Source organism: Mustela nivalis (genome assembly GCF_964662115.1).
Source record: "Mustela nivalis genome assembly, chromosome: 1".
NCBI lineage: Eukaryota > Metazoa > Chordata > Mammalia > Carnivora > Mustelidae > Mustela > Mustela nivalis.
In genome coordinates, this window is record NC_139020.1 from 4169201 (window position 1) to 4190740 (window position 21540).

Genomic DNA, 21540 nt, shown 5'->3' on the forward strand with positions numbered 1-21540 from the left:
ACAGGTTGAAAGTATTGTTTATTCAAACAAACCAAACTCCTTTTATTTCCTTTTCAATGGTATACATCTTAAATTCGTGGTGCATACAAGTAGAAAAATAAGATTCTTATAGAAAAGTTGAGTTTTGAGGCGCACAACCCCCGGCGCAGGGCCATAGTCATGGGGCCACCTCTGAGGCAGGGTGCACGTCCCCTTACCCCAACTGCTGGCCCACATGCTTCCGTGTAGCTCCACATGGCGCGCCGAAACACAGGGGACGCCCAGAAGGGAAACCAGTTAGTTATCTTAAGTCTTTTCAGAAATACAAGTTGCACACAGAAATACATTCTGCAAAGCCCCGAGGCCGAGGGAGCACGGCTTCAGAAGACAAGGTGCGTGAGCTCCCGGCCCGAGCGGACACCCCGCAAGGCAGCAGCGAAGCCACCCTTTTTAAGAACAAAACAGATCCCAGAGTGCAGGCACTGAACATGGGGGTTTCAAGCTTGCGGTCTATCTGACTGTGGGAATGAACAGAAATAGCAGGAAATACCTCCTCCTAGATTACAGAAACCCGGCTTTTATCAGCACACGGCCAGTCCCACTTGCTTTGTGTTTCAGACACGCTGATTCCCAAAGTACACGACCCTTGCTCATGTGACCCCTCACACGTTCCGGGTCATTCCAAGTCCAGACAGGACCGCCAAGCTCACCGTTCAGAATGTGTACCACCTGCCACCCTAGATAACACATGATCTCCAAGGAGAAGGAGAAAAAGCAATTCCAAGTCGTTACCCCTAGCAACAGAGAACACAAAATCGTACAAGGAAATAGAATTAAGGAAGTTTATTTTGGGTGATTTTCACTATAGATGAAACAGATCCTTAACCAGCTTTGTTTTTTACCTCGGAAAGATCATCTTTTAATGTTTTCGTAACTTCATTCAGAAGCATTAACTTCGAAATTGTAAGGCTTTGTAATTTTACTTCGATGGGGAGACAGAAGCAAGCGAAAACCCTGGTTTTATGGGAACTTTTATGGGAACTTTTTAGCGGCCTGTACAAACGGAGGCAGAGAAAAAAGAAGCCCCACCCTTTGGAGACACCTGCCTTCTCATGGTCTTCTGGTCCGTGCATGCCCCATGAAAAAAATGCATATATTCCAACCTCAATGAAGAAAATCCTGCGGAAAAACCCCAAAGGAAACGAAGGTTTCCAAGATGCTCAAGGTTTCAATTCTCCCCTTGGTGATGCTATTCTATGAAACTCTTTTATAAACTGATCACGTGCAATTGCATAAGTCATTATTATAAATCTGTATTGGCAAACTACTGTAGGTCTCGAGTACATCTGTGTGCGGCAACATCCACTCTACTGGTTTATCCACTTCTGTTGCTGCACAAATATGTCTCCCTCTGCGAAGGAAGCTGTTCACGTCTCCTCACTGCCCCGTGGGCTCAGGCAAATGCCAATGAGCAAATACTTAGAGGCGAGATGGGGATTTTACTAGCACACCTGTCCTGTGTCCTGAGATGCTAGCTGGACACAGCCAGGCTTTCTGCTTTGGCAACGGTGCCCAACCAGTACCCGAGGGCGTCCCAGGACACGTGAAGGCCTTCGGACTTCGAAGGTCAGGTACCCTGGAGCGGCTCTTGCGGTGCGTGGGCTGGATCTGGATTTATCTGGATCTGTATTGATGGACTGAGGTCATGTGTCCTCATAACACTCAAAATTAATCGCAGGCGACTTGAGGTTTCACAGATGTACTGGTGTCGCAATAGGGCGGACGTTTTCACCAAACCAGGACATTTCCCCAAGCCCCGCCTGGCTTCACCAGGACACCCAGAGAGCCCACGGAACTGCACATTCTGACCAGGACAGGGGGAGCTCCAGGATGGCAAGGCCTCCGCGAGATGCTGCACGGCCACACTGATGCGAGGCGGGCGGAGGTAGGGGGTAGCTCAGGGGCTGACACTCCTTTCTGCACAAGTGTCTGATGGCAGGGGCTCCCCGAGAAGGGAGGTGGTCAGGAACCGGTCGGATTCTTTCTGAAATCAGTGGGCTGCCCCGGCAGGGTTGAGGGGATGTGGCTGTGTCCGCGTCACTGTGACCTTCAGTGCGACTGTCAGATGCTCAGACCCCAAAGGTAACTGCTGACCACCCCCGCTCACTTCAGCCTCTTGATCCTGTCCTGTGGATCCCAGCACACAAACGTGACCCTGCAGCCTAAGGACCGTGACTTGCTCGGGAGTTGATGCGTCTGCAGTTTTGTTAGAAGGCAGGTGTCTAAATATGGCTGCAAAGCAAGGTTCTCTTCAACAAACTATAATCCTGAGGTTCCTTTGGGAAGTCTTGAAAAGTAGGGACACAAAAAAATCACTTCCAAGGGTGGAAATGGGTAGCCCGGAGCCTCCTGGAATGTCCTCAGTTTACCCAGCCCTTCGAAGTCATCTGCTGATCAAGGGATACAACTTCCTACCCCCCTCCCTTCCCCCATTCTAGAACCTTCCAGGTCCCAACCATCCCCTTTCCTATTCCTCGAATGAACCAGTCTTCACCTTGCTGGGGCCAAGTGTAAGGGGCCACATTCTCCCTCGGCCCATGTTGACATCAGACACGACTCCAGCTCGAACACTCTGGACGCGTGGGACTCGCGGCTGTGTGGATCGCCTCACATTTGCAGTCGACGCTGCCACTTCACGGGTAAATCTGAGGGCTCCTGGGATTAATAAAAGCCACTTCCCCAGAACAGCCTCTTCTGCTTTCTTTGACAGCATACTTTATGTGTCTTCGTTCCTTCCCCACTCTCAAAATGTATTTTTCCTGCTGGCCATTTAATTGGTAAAGCGCCATTAAGTCCAAATCTGAAATTCTTAAAACCCACCAGAAATGTACATGGCAGCTGCTGCCGTTGCGGAGTTTCCTTGGCACTAAAAATCTAGTATCTCCTGAATTTTACATTTTACGATGTTTAGTAGTTTTTCCTAAAATAGAAAAAAAATCCGCGGCAAGCGTTTCGTCTGAACAGCTCTGTGATCCATTCCGATCAGTTTGCAGGACAAAGGCACACCAGGAGCCCACCCAAGGATCTGGTTCCCGCTCATAAGGAAAAGTTGGTGAAATTCAATCATTGTTGGATGAGGCTTTTGGGGGAAGTGATTTATTCCGCGTGACTCATGTGGCCCTAGGCCAGAACTTAGAACTGAACCACGCTTGGCCATCCACCACACAGGGGCCCGGTAAGAATGTAGCAAATTTTCATTTGCACAGGAACCTATTAAATTATGACAATCTTCTCTCACTTCTTCAATAAGATAATGCGATCCCTAAATCAGGCCTGCTTGTAGTCCCCAAAGCTCTGAGGAGCTGTTAATGCTGCCTTGCTGGGGATTAGTTTCCTAATTTTGAATTATAACTGACCTCAAGGGATCCCCAACCCAAGACCTCTGCATCTCCGAATGAGTCAGGTAAAATCCTCCCAAACGTTCAGGAGTGGACTGTGTTCCCAGCAAACATTCCCAGAAGTGACATGCCAAGAATATTTAATGCCAGGTACTTATTTTTTGGTTCAGAAGAAATACAGCAGAGTCTACGGGAGACGCCAGACAATCTGGCACCAATCACGGTGGTGTGTTTTAAAACTCCCGGGATGGGGGGCGGGGGGAGAAAAATCAGATGCAGTTGTCATCTTGTTCCTTGCTAGTTTCCATAGTTCCAGCTCCTAAAGACAGGATTTCGTTTGGGGCTTCCAAATAACTTATCAAAGATACAAAGTATCACCCTAGTAAAAAAAACATTTTTCAGGAAGAATCCATTTCTTATGGGAGAGTTGACAGCATCTGACAACAGCAAAATGCCGAGAGCACCTTTCAGGAAAGGACCACCGTCCAGCCTTTTCCATGGCTGCAAGGTGAAAACGACCCTCTCTGACGGTTGTTACTTCCTTTCCCGCTCAAAGCAAGCCTCCTTGAAGGTTCTCCAAGCTCAGTATCAGTTTACAGAACTCGAGGAGGTGGGTGTCACCAACCAGGGTTTTGACTCCAAGTCCAATTTTCGATAGCAAGGCACGCCAGGAAAATGTCCACCCCGTTCAATTGTCTGTTTCCTTCTTGTTGTTAAGTTAGGCTTTTGTAATTTAAGCATTTCCATTAGAATGTCACATCCAGTGACATCTGAGAAGAAAAGGTGGAGAACTCGGAGAGGAAATGCACAGCATTAGAGTAAGGAGCTTGCAATCCACTGTGCCCTTAACCTGTACTCTGGGAACATCACCTGCTGATCTACGCCAACAGAAAGGTTTCCAGCTCAGAAACCGAACCCGGGAAACTGGAGAAGACACCTGTGTGAGGGAATAAGTAGCCAAAGGAACGGGGTGATCTCTGCAACTTCCTCCTTTTCTTTCGGGGGCCCGGATTGTCAGAGCACGGGGAAGGTCCGCTCCGTGAAGGATGGCCTTCCCTTCTGTGCAAAGTGGACCATAAAACGGGAACCAATGAAAAAGCCCCTGGAACAAGCGAATTAGACTTCTAGTGATGTCTACACTGAAATGTACTTTGGAGTTACTACCATTCACCTAGCTGAGACCAGACACGATAAGGAGTACCTGGTAACGGCACCCCCACCTGTGACCCCATGTCCAGAGGGACTCATACATGCCGTACTCACACGGTTTCTTGAAGAGGACTCGGAAGGCTCAGGTTCTAAGATACAACTCAAACCTGCTGCTGCTGGAGCGTCCACCAGGACACCACACACGGGTGAGTGACCCCACAGTTCTCCAGCCACATATTCTCCAGTATGGACGTGCCCCGGTCCAGTAAGCAGAGCCAATGGCTGAAACACCCATGCACAGGCTGTCTTGGACATAAATGACGATCCAGCCAGAGGAGACACTCCAGTTAGCCCTTTTAGTGGGGTTCTATCATAGATCCAGCCCATCCCAATAGCGATGCAAAGCGAACATTGAACTTGGCATACAAATGAGATGGGATGCTGCCTTTGAACCCGTCTTCTAATTGTATCTGATCAGGGAAGGCTGACTGCATCGAGTTAAGGCTTCTGCTTTTTTTTGGGCGATGAAATTAATTGATCAAATAAATGGTAGTAAGAGGGAGGGACCTCACAGAAGGAGAGTACCGCATACCCACCTCATCACCGAAGACTGAACATGCCACAGGGAGGAAGCGTGTGGGTCAACGGATCCACAGATGTGCTCGGGCGTCTGTGCTGGAGCCTAGGGGTTTCTGCAAAGGCAAACACAGGGCCTGAAAGCGTGGGAGAAGGTCCTTCAAGCCCTCTGTTCATCTGGTGTCTTCCTTCCCCCGAGAGTTGGTCAGAAGGATGGGCACTGAGCCATTTCCTGCTTTCCCTTGAGCCAGAGATTTGGAAACACAAACATCTAGGCTAGTGACGTGGGATCTGCTTTTCTCACCAGAACATCTTTTGTTAATTTTAAGGAAGAGTAAGCATGTGAAATAATGGCCCACTTGGCCACAGGACAGCACCTGTTACCCTCGCCTGTTGAAAGGAGGATTCTTTTCAGCAAGGGCAATGGCTAGAGCCAGGCTGCCCATAGCCCCAGCTGGGCACAGCGCCCTGGGCAAAGTCTCCACAGAGGTAGCTTTTTCTCTTTATACCAACAAGACTACAGAAGCACTGAATACGAAAGTGTAGGTTTCCTTCCCACTCTACCACGATGGACAAAGGCTTTCCTCTTCAGAAGAGGCTGGTGAAGACCGCTGAGTGATGTTCCCCTCCGAGAAAGTTCTGGCTCTCACTCAGAGCACAGAGAGGCTCAGACAAGGGCTCTGTTTCCGGGTCAGAAGCAGGCAGGATGGTGAGATCGTCAGGCCCCGGGCTGGTTCTCTTGCCACCATATCGCAAACCTCTTGTATTCTTGGACCCAGGTGCAAAATACCCTTAAATGTGATTAATATGAAAAGCTTCCCATCAGCTAAGAGCAGTTACGGACCATGAGAACTCACAGCTCCAGAGACAGAGGAAGAGGAGAACTAGCCAAAAGCTTGCCCCCTCTTTTTTTTTGTTTTTGTTTTTGATGGCACACCTCGACAGTCTGGCACAATCAGTCCCATAAATCCTGAAGCCCAATTCACTCTGTTTTGGTTTAGAATGAGGTGGTTTTTATTATAATTTTTCTTGGAAGTGAGGGAGAAGAAGGAAGCTTTAAGATCAAGAATCAGAATACAGTGAATCTGGAAGGCATCTGGGAGCAGAACAGATCTGAGACTAGTGGACCAGGAAGACACTCTGCCTCATGACCTCGCCTGCTCCACGGGTAACGGAATTCTCTTCGCGAGAGCTCAAGGTCGCTCGAGCTCGGGTTCCGCTCGCTCTTCATTTCCAGCGATGCCGGACGAGCGAGGACTCGTCATTGACCACCTCGGGGTCGCGGGGCAGGTGCCGACACCGAAAGGGAAGGAGCAGCAGGACGATGAGGGTGAGAAGGATGATTCCACACACGCTCATGAGCGCGTAGGACACGATCCACAGGATGGGCTCGTTCAGAGGCAGGGCGGGGACGCAGTTGCTGGCGATGTCGTCTGTCGAGAAAGGCCCAGAGATCTCAGACACCGGAGCACCTGCAATTTCTGAGGAGACAGAAAGGGGAGAACCCACAGCTATGAGGTGAGCAGTCTGTCCGCACCCTTTGGCACAAGAGAGAAGCACTTGCGTTAGGAAACGTGCTGCACCGATCCCGGGATGTCCCCGCCGTCGTCACCCTGACTTGACGCGCTCCGGTGACCACTGTCCTCTCAGTCTGACCCACACTCTGAAGGGGCTCCGGGACTACCCGACCCGACCAGGAGACTCTTCCCCAGCCCCTTGCTCGTCCCGTGTCCCACTGACAGTGTAGGGAGAACCCGGAATCAGGAGGGGTACGTTCCCCGGCCACCCGGGATCAAAGGGACACACAGCTACCCTTCGCCGGAGGTCCGGTGCTCGCGGGCCCTGGCAGAACAGTGTTCTGAGGGAAGGAGGCGAGAGGATTTCTTAAGGCAGGTTTGGGGACTCCCAGTCTTCATTTCTCTCCAGCGGGTGTCTCTGCTCTTCTCAGAAGTACAGACTTTACCTGGCATTTGACGTTTCACTTGCAAAAAGAAAAAAGCATTGTTCCCCGCCTCACCCGCTTAATCCCCATAATGAACATTTAGGCATGAAAAAGCAATGTTGCTGCGCATTTCCTGTCTCTGTCACTAAAGGCTCCAGACCCTAACGCCTGCCAAATAACACCCTTTCTCTTTCTTTCTTTCTTTCTTTCTTTTTTTTTTTTTTACTGAAGACAGAAAGACTTAAAATAACAATGGAACAATGGTCTTAACAGAACGGGTTAAAATGAGGGGAAGACACAACATTTTCTTGCTAATGTAGATTCTGTTTGCATGGATTCGGGGCTCTTCTGCAGGAGCTGGACGAGTCCAGCAACGCCCCAGGGCCTGCCTGCACCGAGGATGCACCAGGGCCTGCCTGCACCCAGCGACGGGAGAGGATGGTCTTGGGTCCATTGGGAGCCCAGATGACCAGGGCCAAAGCCACCACTTAAAACACACACTCATTGGCCATTTATATAATGTCTGTTACAATTTCTTTTTCTCCTGCTTTGCAGGGATCCTCTACATGGTAGAACCTGAAGTGGCAAACGCCCTTCCACAGTAGGTCATCTGTCTCGTTAAAAACTCACCTGCTCTGTGGATAGAGAAGCTTTAAGGCATACCCTAATGTGGGGGAGGCGTGCTCGGTGCAAAGACCCTGACACCGCCGAGCAACAGGCCAAGAGCATCACTGGAAACCATTTCTTCTTCCAGACCAAATGGAGGAAGAGGGGCCAGATTCACCCCCGACCTGAGACAACTAAAATACTGGGCAAAACACACGAAGAAACAAAGTCTCTGAAGATACTGCCAACAGAGCAAGGAGCGCGACGTCCTGCGAGAGGGGAGGACAGATGAAGGGAGCCCACAGTGGCCTTGAGGACATTTCTGGGTTTGGCGCAGGCAGGGGGGGGGGCATGGGCAGAGGTGGGCAGCCTCCTGGGCCGGAAGGACAGGGCAAGGCTGGGAGGCAGGGCAGGGCTTGTGGGGGGCAGGGCTAAGGCTGGGACAGGGCTGGCGCTAGGACTAGGGCTGGGGGACAAGGCTGGAGACAGGGCTGGCGGCCAGGGCTATGGAGGTCAAGGCTGGGAAACAGGGTAGGGCTGGAGGGTAGGGCTAGGCCTGGGGGACAAGGCTGGGAGATTGGGCTGGGGGCTCCTGGAGTTCGAAGGCACAATGTAGGGCAGAAATTCCACGCATCCCAAGGGCAAGGCTGAGTGCTGACCACAAACGAATGGAGGCTGGCCAAAGGACCACTGGGAAAGATTAGAAAGAACAGAGCTCTGAGCTCCCTGGCTGAGAACATTACCCACGGCCAACTGCTTCCTGTTTACTCTGCTTCCCTGAGTGGAAAAAAGTAAAACCAAAACCAACAGCACCCAAGCAGGAATTCACAGGGCATCCGTTAGAGTTTTAAGGGTCTCTCCTCCGTCCGGGTGGGGGCGGGGGTGGGGGGCGTGGGGAGGAACCGCACAGGGCACACGGCTCTGATCTCATCTAAAGCTTCGGAGCAAGACAGGCAGGACTCGAAGTAACCTAAACGTGACCCAGGACACAGCTCAAGAGCACCAGCAAGAAGACGAAAGTGTTCAGCACCCTTGTGGCTACCTGGACCCAATTTCAATGTGCTGGGGGCTACATTACCAAAGGGCGATTCTCCCACACCAGCAGCCTATGCAGGAATTCAACTCACTCCTGACACTCTCTACCCTAAAACAGCATCAGATCCCACAGGTGAAGTCCTACCCGCCTGCCCCTCCCCCACTACTTCCGATGAGAGTTAAAAGCCTAGGATGTTGTCACCTGTGCTTCTGACCCCCCCCCCCCCCCCCGTTTTGCACCAAAGATATCTCAAGAATTCTTTCTGGGTCATTAGCTCTGGACCTCACCCCACCAAACCTCACTTGTATCTAAAATTTCCTCAGAGGTACCGACCACTCCCTGACCTCGAGTTTGACTAATTTGCAGGAGCGGTTCAGGGAACTCGGAGAACTCACTAGATTACTGGTTTATTACAAAAGCCTGGAACTCAGGAACAGCCAGATGAAGAGATGCCCAGGGCGAGGTCTGGGAAAGAGGGGGCGCTTCTGTGCCCTCCAGGTCCCCCGTGTTCACCAGCCTGGACACGCTCCAAACCCTCTCCTTTTGGGTTTTTATGGTGGTGTCATTGCACAGACAGGACAGATGAAATCACTGACCCCTGGAGACTGCTTCAACCTCCAGCCACGCTCCCTCCCCCACGTCAGGGGGCGGAATCTGCAGGACTCGGCGGCCAGCCCCACCCTTGGAGGCTTTCCAAAGTCCTTATTAACATAAGGAAAGACACATAACAAAAGATGTCTTATCTTATCGTCTTATCGCTTAGGAAATTCCAGGAGCTGGGTGCCAGAAATGGAGACAAATACCAAATACATATTTCTTATAAATCGTAATGTCCCAAGCACCCTGCAAGGTGAAGTTCAGTGTCTGGCATCCAATAGAAAAATGCCCAAGTATGCAAAGACGCAGGAAACCACAATTTGTGACTCACACAGAAGTAGAAAAACACAATTCACGCATGGCAAGTGGGGAAAACATCGATCCTTTGCAGCTTGGCGAGAAGTGACACAGATGGTAGTATTAGTAGACTGGCTACGAAGTAACAGTTACTGTGACTGCATTCCACTCGGGACGCCGGAGGGAACATCAGACGTGAGAAGCAGGGACACAGGAGCTATAATCAAGACCTAAGTCAAATTTCTAGAGATAATAACTACCGGACGTGAGACAAGAAATACACTGCATGGTATTAATAGAATATATGTCTGCAGGGAAAAAAAAAAAAGGCCTAGTGAACTTGCAAACATAGCAGAAACTATCCAGGAAACAGAACACAATCCTGAAACCATAAAGGGAGAATATCAGTAAACTGTGGGACCACGTGAAGAAAACGCGGTATCCATGTAGTTAGGGGCCCCGAGAGGAGGGACGGGAGGCACAAAGAACCGGAAAAAATAATCACCGAATCCTTCCCAAACTTGAGGGCAACAGTGAGCTCACAGATCCCAGAGGCTCCAAGATCCCCAAGCCTAAGAACGATGAAGTAGCTGACACCAGTGAGCCGCCGAAATGCAGGGATAACGAGAGAGTCATGAAAACTCGGAGGATAAAAGCAAAACGAAATATTCTGTACGAAGGCATGAAAAGAGTGAGAGCTAATTTCATCTCAGAAATGACTGCGGAGTGCGGGCAAGGAAAACCCGGTCAACTCAGCATCGTGTACCAAGCAAGAGTGTCCTTCAGGGTGAAGATCGGGATGTTTTCAGACACACACCAGCTGGAGGAATTCCTCCCGAGAAGAGCCACACGCACTAGAGCATTATCCAGCCTTAGAGAAGGACGTCCCGCCGTGTGCGACGGACACAGACAAACCTGGAGGACACGGCGCCAAGTGAGATAAGCCAGACGGAGAAAGACAAACCCTGCAGGGTCTCACTCGTACGCAGCATCTTAGAGAGCCGGGCTTCACTCGTACGCAGCATCTCAGAGTCGGGCCTCACTCGTACGCAGCATCTCAGAGAGTCGGGCCTCACTCGTACGCAGCATCTCAGAGAGTCGGGTCTCACTCGTACGCAGCATCTCAGAGTCCAAACTCAGCCGCAGAGAGCAGAGCAGTGGGGGGAGGGGGAAGGCGAAAGAAAGGGAACAAGACAGTGGGGCCCACGTAAGCGGCCGGGTATCCGCTGGCGGTCATTATTTTACCATACTTACATACAGTAAAACCTCATACGTAAATAAAAAACTTAACCTACATATTTTTATATGTACTTAAAAAAAAAAACCAACAACACTTCACCTACATATCTTAAATGTATGTAGCTCTTATGTGTCAATTAGACCTCAATGAAGCTGAAAAAAAGAAGGAAGTCATCACAGTCCACTTGCACTAAAACTACCCGAACAGACGACCTTCGATCGGATCAGTGCTGTCGCCGGAAATCGGGACCCACACAAAGGAGGGGTGCGCATCAGACGTGGCGTCTACCTGGGCAATGATCACATCTGCACTTTTCACTTTAAATACTTAGGAAGATAACTGGTTCAGGGCAAAAATGGCACTGGTGTCGGGGGTGGTTTAGAACACGTGTGTAGGTTACAGGCATGCCAGCAAGACCGCCAGAGGCGACAGAAAGGAGCGCACGGGCCCCAGAACTTCTCCTGCTGTGGTCAGCGGCAGGGAGCGTCCCTCAAAGGCGCACCCTACAAATCCCCCAGCAACCGCCGCGCGGACACAGAGCTCTGGCCGAGATAAAGAAAAATAAAAATAATCCAAAAGGAGTCAGAAAAGGGGGACAAGAGACAAAGAGAACATGGGGCCGCGGATGGGAGGAAGGGCCGTCGCGTCAATCATCACATGAAGCCGGATCCACATGGGGGTGGGGGTGCTCAGCCGACTTTTTCTGGAAAAGGATCAGAAAGTAACGTGTTAAGGCTTTGTGGGCCATGGAGGATTTTTGTCACATTCTTTTCGGATTTTTTCACACCCCTTTAAAAATGTAAAACCATTTTTACAGGCCGTACCCAAAAAAAAAAAAAAAAAAAGACAAGGCAGGCCAGATTTGGCCTGCAGGCTGTTATCTGCCAATCTCTGCTCTAAACACCCAGAAGAAAAAGCAGAGATGGTCGAATTAAGATAAAATGCAAGACCCTACTGTTTGCTCCCCACGCGAAGCCCCCTTAAAATGGAAATACTCAAATTCCTTAAAAGTCACAGGTTGGAAAAAGAGGTATTGAGCTAATGCTAATCAAAAGTAAGCAGAGAGAGGAGCCTGGTGGCTCCCTCGGTTGGGCGTCTGCCTTCAGCTCAGGTCAGGATCCCGAGGTCATGGGATTGAGCCCCATGTGGGGCTCCCTGCTCTGTGGGGCGCCTGCTTCTCCCTCTCTGTCGGCCCCTCCCCCTCATTCATGCTCTCTCTCTCAAAATATATACATAAAATCTTTAAAAAAAAAAATCCAACTATACTTTGATTTAAAAAAAAAAAAGGAAGAAATACGGAGCGGTGACATTAACCTCAGGTGTTACAGCAAACAGGATGACTGGGGTGGTGACAGCATTGCAAAACCGAAAGGCTCAACGTGAACACAGCACAGACAACACCGAACATTGTGCACCTATGTTCACCTCGTAAGAGTTCTGAGAAGGAAGAAACAAGCAGGATGAAGCCGCAGCAGTTTATGAAAACTCCCAGAGACAGAGACTTCGGCAGCCCTATCCTCTGTGCGAGCAAGTGGTTAGGAGAGAGGCGAGGGCAGAGCCCACCTGAACAGTGTCCCCACCAGCGCGACCTCACGGCCAAGCGCAGAACGCCCCGCCCACACCACCCAACATACATTGTTTTCAGGAGGATATTTACCAATATAGACCACATTCTGGGCCATAAGAACAAACAGCGAGAAATTTAGAAGAATTCAGCTGATCGATCCTCTGTTCTCTGACCCCAGTGGAATCCAGTCAGAAGTCAGGGGCAGAGGGAGGGTCTGTGCTGTGGGCAAAGTCACCCAAAGGGACCCGGAGCTTTTCTGAGTCTCATTCATACCTAAAAGTTCAGCAACCTGGTCCCCCAGTAACACAGACTGTCCACTTTATACCAATTCCATCTCAATGAAACTGTTTAAAATAAAAGGGGGTGGGTTGCTGGGGGTGGCTCAGGTCATGATCCCAGGGTCCTGGGATGGAAAACCCTATCAGGCTCCCTGCTCAGCGGGAAGCCCGCTTCTCCCTCTCCCACTCCCCCCACTTGTTTCCCTTCTCTCCCTGTGTTCCCGTCAAATAAATAAAATCTTAAAAAAAAAAAATAACATAACTCCTGGAGGCTATTTTCTAGGAATGCGTTCACTGGATAATCTATACACTTATTTACACATCTTACTAATAGATTCTAATTTTTTATACTGGAATTATTTATGAGGTCATCCTACGCATGGGTTAAGAGCACAGACCCTGGGCTCAGGCTGCTGGGGTTCAAGTCCTCGTGCCCACTTTCTAAGCTGTGTCATCTTGACCAACTGACTTCATTTCTTTGCCCCTCAGTTTGCGTATCTTGTTGAACGGATCACCGAGTCAACCAAAGGTCCTTCAGCACAGTGCTGGGGTGAGGTCCCTGCTTCCTCAGTAGCTCTTGTTAATATACTGTTATCTTAAATCTCTTATCAATGTCTTGGATTACAATTAATTGCATTGTCTCTGTCTTATCTCCCAGAAGATCCGACCCAGGCAGATAAAAACATCTGAGGAAGACACATGAATTTGCCAGCTATAAAAATTACCCTGATTGGGTCTTCTCTGCCATGGTATGCAAAATCAAGTGAACCAACTCCCCAGACCAACAATTTGGTTCTAAGCTGCCTTCTGAGTCGCTGTGGTTCTGTGGTTCACATGGCAGAGTGTTCTGGAGTCTACGGGACCGGTGTCCTGGGCTCGGGGCCATTTTGTTCTGCAACTACATGAAACCACTTAGCACCCCGAGTCCTCAGTGTTCTTTTCTATCAAGGGAGGAATGTCTCTGGGGGCTCTGGCTTTGGCATCTTTTTTTTTTTTTTTTTTTTTTTAAGATTTTATTTATTTATTTGACAGAGTGAGAGAGCACAAGCAGAGGGAGAGGGAGAAGCAGGCTCCCCTCTGAGAAGGGAGCCTGAGGTGGGACTCCAACCCAGGCCCCCCAGGATCATGACCTGAGGCAGACGCTTCACCTACGAAGCCTCCCAGGCACCGACTGCTGCCTCTTTCGATTGGATTCGAAGGAGACGGCAGAGGCTTATCTCGGCAGCTCTGCTCTTAGCAGCTAACTTGCCTATTTTTAAACACGAATATGTACCAGATGATCTACTTTGAACCTGCAGCAAGGGAAATTCGCAGAGAAGTGACTGCCACGATCCACGAGGAGTCTCAAGTTGTAAAAGCTTCAATCTACACAGCTCTTGGGTGCTAAATGTCTCGATCTATAAAAAGAGATATGTGGTATTTCAGAAGCTTTGGATACATTAAGAGAGCTGTCACTCTTCGCACTCTATTATCTTCCCAGCTTGCAGATGCTTGGCCCGGGGCAGCATGGAGGTGGCCGCAGGGGCTCCAGACTCTAACACCTGCTCCTGGCACAGGACATTCTCTACCCGCAGCTCCAGGTCAGCGAGCGCCCCAGCACCCAGGGGGCCACCAACCTTACTTACCAGGCTCTGATCTGAGACCGGAATAGTGACTCTTCGCAGGGGTTGGGGGTGAGGGGAGGAGAGGCAGGGCAGCATAAGAGAAGCATCTGTGCATCTTTTTCCAAAATAACCATCACCCTGCCGCCCACCGCCATCCTCATACACCCTGCCTGGCTGGTAAAGGAGGGGAGGGCGCGGGCCAGTGTATTCAGGACAGCTCCAGGGGGAAGAGCCTTCCAAGAGCTTGCATGCACTACTCCCCTTCCTTTGAGTCCCAGGCCCTACAGAAAAGCCTAATCCTCTAGCTAAGTGTTGTCTGACAAACACCAATTATTATGAAAAGCAAATAAAAGATACCAAGAGAAAAGGGAAGTTCCCAAAGGTCTGGGCTTCGCCAAGTGCTAGTTGGCAGCGAGGTAGAATTTCCTCCTACTGTAACACATAGAAAAGATGATAATCTTGTATTTTTAAATATGTAGATGAGCCTAGAAATAGGCCCTAGAACTGGGGATCCGATGCCCACGGAGGGACGGGCGGGAGGGGCTGGAGGGGGGCGGGCAGAAGACTGGACCCCAGCTCCATGGAGATGGGTGACAGAGCCCGGTTCCCTGGCGGAGGGCACCGGGAAAATTCTGCTAACCAGGAAGCCGGACTCTGCCTGAAGTCGGAGGAGGGGAGAGAGCAAGGCAAGAAAGACTCTTCGGGAGGAACAGTCTCCCGGCCCCCACCTCGAGCAAGACAGGCATCAACATTTACACAGCTTGCTGTAAAAATCCCCAAAGTTCTCACTGCTTCACACTCAGCAGAAACAAATGCAAAGTTGCTTTAGAACAACATTTGTACAACCCAAGGTGCACTGAACTCTCTCCAAAGGAAGGGGAAAAAAAAACCATTCCCACTAAAGATAAGCTCACAACAAAAAGCTGCAAACCAAGTGAGAAGAAAATCACCACTGGGAGAACAGTCCAGAGCCCCAAACACAAAGAGATCAGCTTTCCATAAATGATAGGAAAACAGCACACAATGCTTGAGATTATGTAAGAGCTGTGTTTACAGTGATTAAAAACCTCACAAAAATACTAACAAGATTTTTTTTTTAACAGGCTGATTTAAAAGTCCACAAGGGAAAATAAAATTAAGAACAACAGGGAGATTTTGAATAAAGAAGAATAATGGACAGAAACTACCACTGTAGGATGTATCACTTGAACAGGAAATCTAAAGATAAATATTTCCAAATATTTACTGGAATTTGGTATACTGTAACTGTGGAATTTCAGATCAGTGAAGAAAATGTGGATTATCTGAAAAATGTTATAGGAACAATGGGGTAGTCATCTTGGGGGGAAAAAAAGGTTATCCATACAGACTACATCACGGTAAATCAAATATCAAAGTACTTGCACAAATCACAAAACAATTTCAGTAAAGGTCATTTAAAATGTGACTTCAAACCTAAAAGCCTTAAGACAAAAGATGAATATATTTAAAAACATAAAAGCACTTTCACAATAAAATTCATGATCAGCAAAGTAAATTTTTAAATAATGTATAAATAAAACATGAATTATAGGTTTTTTCTCTAAATGGTTAATTACTCCATTATATGGAGGTTCTACAAATCAATATAAAAGACTAAAAACCAAGGGACGCCTGGGTGGCTCAGTCAGTTAAGCCTCTGCCTTCAGCTCAGGTCATGATCCCAAAGTCATGGGGTCGAGCCCTACATCAGGCTCCCTGCTCAGTGGAGAGCTTGTTTCTCCCTCTGCCTGCTGCTCTGCCTACTTGTGCACTCTCTCTCTTTGTGTCAAATGAATAAATAAAATCTTAAAAAAAACCTAAAAACCCAATAGAAAATAATAAGGTGAAGATATCATGAGCACATAGTTCGCAGAGAATGAAAAAAATACCCTTAGACACATGAAAATAAACTCAACCTCACACATATAAAGTAATGAAGTTAAAAACTACACAGATCATTGTTCCCACCTATCAGGTTGGCAAAATTTCCCAAAGCGTTGACAACAACTTGTTGGCGATGCTGATTGCGAAGTCAGGCCATTGTGCATGGTGCTAGAGACCTGGTACAACCAGGTATAAAGAGGACAGCCTCCTTGAAAGGCAAAGTGACATTACCCATCAAGATTCCAAATGCTTGGGGTGCCTGGTGGAGGGGGGAGGGGGCTCAGTCGTTAAGCAGTCAGTTAAGTGTCTGCCTTTGGCCAGGTCAGGATCCTGGGGTCCTGGAATCAAGTCCCACATTCAGAGTCCCTGCTCAGTGAGGAACCTGCTTCTCCCTCTGCCTCTGCCCCTCCTCCACGCTTGTGTGCTCACACTCTCCGACAAATAAATAAACAAATAAGTAAATTCTTTTAAAAAAAATTCCATGTGCAGTTAAACTATGATCCAAAAATTGGGGCAAAATGAAATGAAATTTGAAAGAGATCCTCAAGCACATCGTTTGGCGTAAGGAAAATTGCCGTGTCGTCATTTGTTTACCCCGTCTCCTTCCATACACTTTGGGCTCTTTTTAGTTTGATAAAAATGGTGGTTTTATGTAACGATGTAATTACTGAATGAAGTAGTACTTTAGTTCATTTTATGAATAAAGCTGCTTCTGGTCAAGTCTTTGGGTAGACACACACTTTCGTCTCCCCACTGCAGATACCTAAGAGGGAGGTTGCTGAGTCACAGACTAGGAATATGTTTAACATTAGTAGAAAATGTCAATCTGTTTTCCCACTCAGACCAAACAATTTCAGCAAACTGAGAATCCCTTAACTGGGGATTCAAAGGGAAGTTCACAAACCTGCCCCTGCCTCACACTATGTATCTGCTTTCATAGACAATCCCAGCAACACTGACAGCTATTTTTTTAAAAGGAGAATTCAGGGGCACCTGGGTGGCTCACTGGGTTAAGCCTCTGCCTTCAGCTCAGGTCAAGGTCTCAGGGTCCTGGGATTGAGCCCCGCATCAGACTCTCTGTTCAGCAGAGAGACCTTGTCATCTCTCTCTCTGTCAAATAAATAAATAAAATATTTTTTAAAAAAATAAAAGGAGAATTCAGTGAGGTGGCTGGATAGAAGATTAATATACAAAAAGCCCCTGCATGCCTATATACCAAACAATCAAACGCAGTTTAAAACAATCTCGCTTACAATCTCAGTAACATTAAGAGCTAACAGGCATCTAAGAGGAAGTATATGTGTAAGACCCTCTTGGAGAAAACCACAAAGTGGCTACAGGACAGAAAAGACCCAAACAAATGAGAATTCGTACATTCACGGGAGGAAGACTTGTATAATAAAGACTTGATTTATTTTCAAGTTAAACAGCAAATCCAGTGCAGTTGCAATCAAAACCCCGTTAGCGTTCTGAGATCTTGACAAGTTGAATAGAAGGGCGAACGTAGCCAAGAGCATCTGAAGGAGAATAAGGAGAAGAGCGGAGCCCTTGCCGGATATTAAGTCTTACTGTAACTACAGACATTAAACTGTGTGTTACAGCACAGGGACAGCAACTACACTGGTGGGATAGAAGAGAATGTTCAGAGTAACACATCCAGACACGTACTGTGGTAAGTGACAAAGAGATTATTACAATTTAGTAAGTATCTGTATTTTTTTTTAAAGAGTTTTTCTTTCTTTATTTGACACAGACAGAGAGCATACAAGCAAGGGGAGTAGCAGGCAGAGGGAGAAGCAGGCTCCCCACTAAGCAGAAAGCCTGATGTGGAACTCGATCCCAGGACCCTGAGATCATGACATGAGCGGAAGGCAGATGCTTAATCGACTGAACCACCCAGGTGCCCCAAATTTAGTAGGTACCTTGCAAAATTAATTTAACCTGAATCTAACCAAGCTTCTAGACCTAAGTTCAAGTTTACAGAAATGTAAGGTTAAATGAACATGTTAAATGCTACTATTAGGAAAAATCCAGACCAGTCTGAATATGACATATTCTATAAAACAAATGGCCATCAAAAGAAAAAAAAATCATAGCCAAGTATACCATTTTTTAAATTAATATTCTTTTTTAAGATATTATTTATTTGACAGACAGAGATCACAAGTAGGCAGAGAGGCAGGCAGAGAGAGAGGAGGAAGCAGGCTCCCTGCTGAGCAGAGAGCCCAATGTGGGGTTTAATCCCATGACCCTGGGATCATGACCTGAGCTGAAGGCAGAGACTTTAACCCACTGAGCCATCCAGGAGCCCCAAGAATACCATTTTCGAGGTAACTGAGAAAATCTGAATACAGCCTAAATATTACATAATACAATGTAAATACTGCTAATTTTGGGGTGTCATAATGGTATTACATTTATATATGAACCTGCCCTTATTTTTAAGAGGTCTTTATGGATGAAATATCATAGAGTGAAATATTCAGGAGGAAAATATCATGATATATGCAACCCATTTGAAAACGGCTCAAACAAAACTGCATATACACATATACATACATACTGATATATGGCAAATCAGATCTAGATGGTGAGGGGCATGTAGGTGGCATGAAGACACTAGCAGGAAGACACTGGTACCTTCCATCTCACTAAATTTAAAAAAAGTAAAAGAAAGATAAGAAAAACAAGTAGAAGAAATCCAGAGAGATTTGCAGATCTTATCCACCATGCATAAGCCCCCTAAATGAATGGATCAGATATTAAGAATGTATACTCATCAATTAAAAAGATAGCTAGAAAAATGTGCATAAGCTATTGGTAGAAAAATTCACCATGAGAGAAAAAGCTCAGACACTCCATAAATATATCAAAAGTTGCATCATCTCAGGACACCTGGATGGCTCAGTTGGTTGAGTGTCTGACTCTTGGTTTCAGCTCAGGTCATGATCTCAGGGTCTGGGGATCGAGCCAGGAGATAGGCTCTGCACTCAGTGGGGAGTCTGCTTGAGATTCTCCCTCTCCCTCTCCTTCTGCTGTTCCCCCCGCTCCCAAATAAATCTTAAAAAAAAAAAAAAAGTTGCATCATCTTAGAAGTAATCAAACTGTGACACTATTTCACACAGATTGGCAAAAAACAAAAACAAAAGAAAACAAAGGCACAGTCTGATGTAATTCTCATGGTCCAGCTGCTTGGAAGGCAAACCTGACGTGGCCAGTAACACTGCAGACTAGCATACCAAACCCTCTAGAACTTCCATCTTCAGAAGATCTCGATAGCACGCAGAAAGATGTCCGCTGCAGTACTCTTTGTAACTGCAAATATCAGAAACATTCCAGATGGTAATCAGGCCAGAACTGGGTACATAATCTGGGTATATTCATACGATAGGATACTACACAGCTGTCAAAATGAGTGACCTAGGACTCCTGCCAACAGGGAAGATCTAGTAACCGTGTGATGCTGAGCAATCAGCAGGCTGAAGAAGGATACACACCGTACTACAGAGCGTTCGTACACGTGTGAAAATACCCAAACCCCACACCCAACCAACCAACCCACCAACATTTTGTTACAAGGTACTTATTTATAGGTAGCCGGCAGACAGCTTCTAAGGGGACTCCAATGATCCTGGCTCCCTGGTAGTTGCGTTTGTGTAATTCCCTCCTACCCCGGGCCGGGGCTGTTCTGAGCAAGTCAACAGAATAGGGCAGAAGTGACCGCATGTCAGTTTCAAAACGGGGCATAAAAAGACCAGCCTGGGTACTCTGTGGCACTTTGACTTTCTGGAATCACTTGCTCTGGGGTGACTGGGTGCCCATCTTAAGGATGGTCAGGGAAGACTGGCGGGAAGTCCCAATGGTGAGGAAAGGAGCGTTCCTCTCTCCGACTCCGTGAGTGAGCTTCCAGTAGGACCCAGAACCACCCAGCTAAGCTGCTCCCCCACTGCTGACCCTCAGCACCTGCCAAGTCAGACAGAGCTGCTAACCGTGGGGCTAACCTGTTACCAAGCAAGAGACAGCTAATGCAAGGCACTGATAACTACGTCGCAAAATCTTAAGTGCGTAGTAATTAGAGAAGAATCTACACTAGTCTGAGGATAAAGGATCATTCTGGGAAGCGCCATGGACTGGGGCTTTAAGCTACATTTATTTTCTGTTTCTATAACAAATTTTTGAAGCAAATATGACAAAACGTTAGCATTTGTTAAATCTGGGTGTTCCGTAAGTGTGCCCAGAGCACATGATTTCCTAGGACTTAAATCATTTTGTTATTTAAAGCATGTGATAAATTAAAAATAAACACTTTTAAAGAGAAAAAAAAGGCAGTGTACCTCTTCCATTTATTATAGCGCTATAGACCACTGTCTGGCTCCTAATTGTGCCTTTTGGGGAAGTAATTACTTTAATGGCTAAACAGTTTGCACAGAAGAGGAGACCTATCTGTGTATATTCCCACTGCTGAGAAAATCAAATGTTTAAGTACCAAAATCTTAAATACGCCTTTTTAAAAATAGTAACCAAGAAAAACAAAACAAAACCCAAACTTCGATAAGCACACCTAACAAAGAATTCATGTTGAAAGGCAGGAATGAATGCTGCTTTCCCTGCAGACACTTAGTATTAAACTATTTCCAACAGCAATTCACTTAGGAGACATGGTGATTATGCGCTCTGCGGTATTAAGTAAAGTGGACGATATGGCTGTTGCCATAGTAGCCTCTATTTTAATGGTATTTAACAAGAGAACAGAAATTGTGGGGAAAATTGCTTTAGTGCTTAGTTCCCTGGGTTATGAGACGTGAAACACTCACAGCTGGCAGACCGGTAGCTTCTCCGATCGCGAAGTCCCAGGTAGTGCCACAGAGGAAGGTCTCCCCCAGGGATACCTCCCAGGCTACAAACAGTTAATGCACTCTGAGAGGTAAACATTCACTCCCCACGAAGACGACAAAAGGACAAGGGATCCGGAGCCCGGTCCCTAGGGCAGAGTCAGAGCGCTCTGTGTGAACGCTGAAGAAGGCATTCGCAGCAACCAAGTGTGTACGTGGTGTTGGGTGGTTTTGTTCATACACCACGTGAGCAGGACTAACATTCCCGATGTACGTTTTTCCCCGGATATGCCTCTCCTCCCACTCCCCAAATTGTTATTTCATCCTCCGGGGATCCCCTGTGTCCAAACAAGGATGGGCAGCATGACCGACCTGCTTTATCCACCAGGGCACCGACTTGACCTCTGCGAGTCAGATGGTAAATAAGATCTGAAATGTACCCCTTTGGAATAAACCAGCTGAGATCATCCGACATTTTGCCTGCACCCCCTCCCCATCTCCACGGCTCTCCCTCAGACTCCTCCGTGGGTTTTT

General features: G+C 47.6%; 1 protein-coding gene across 1 annotated transcript in view; it reads right to left on the minus strand.

The window, feature by feature from the left end:
- BACE2 (beta-secretase 2) overlaps positions 1 to 21540 on the minus strand; it is an 86552-nt gene continuing 65012 nt past the window's right edge. Inside the window, exon 9 of the mRNA XM_082721930.1 lies at positions 1 to 6583. Coding sequence (XP_082578056.1) covers positions 6330 to 6583 — 254 coding nt within the window. The 3' untranslated portion in view covers positions 1 to 6329. The remainder of the gene's footprint in view (positions 6584 to 21540) is intronic.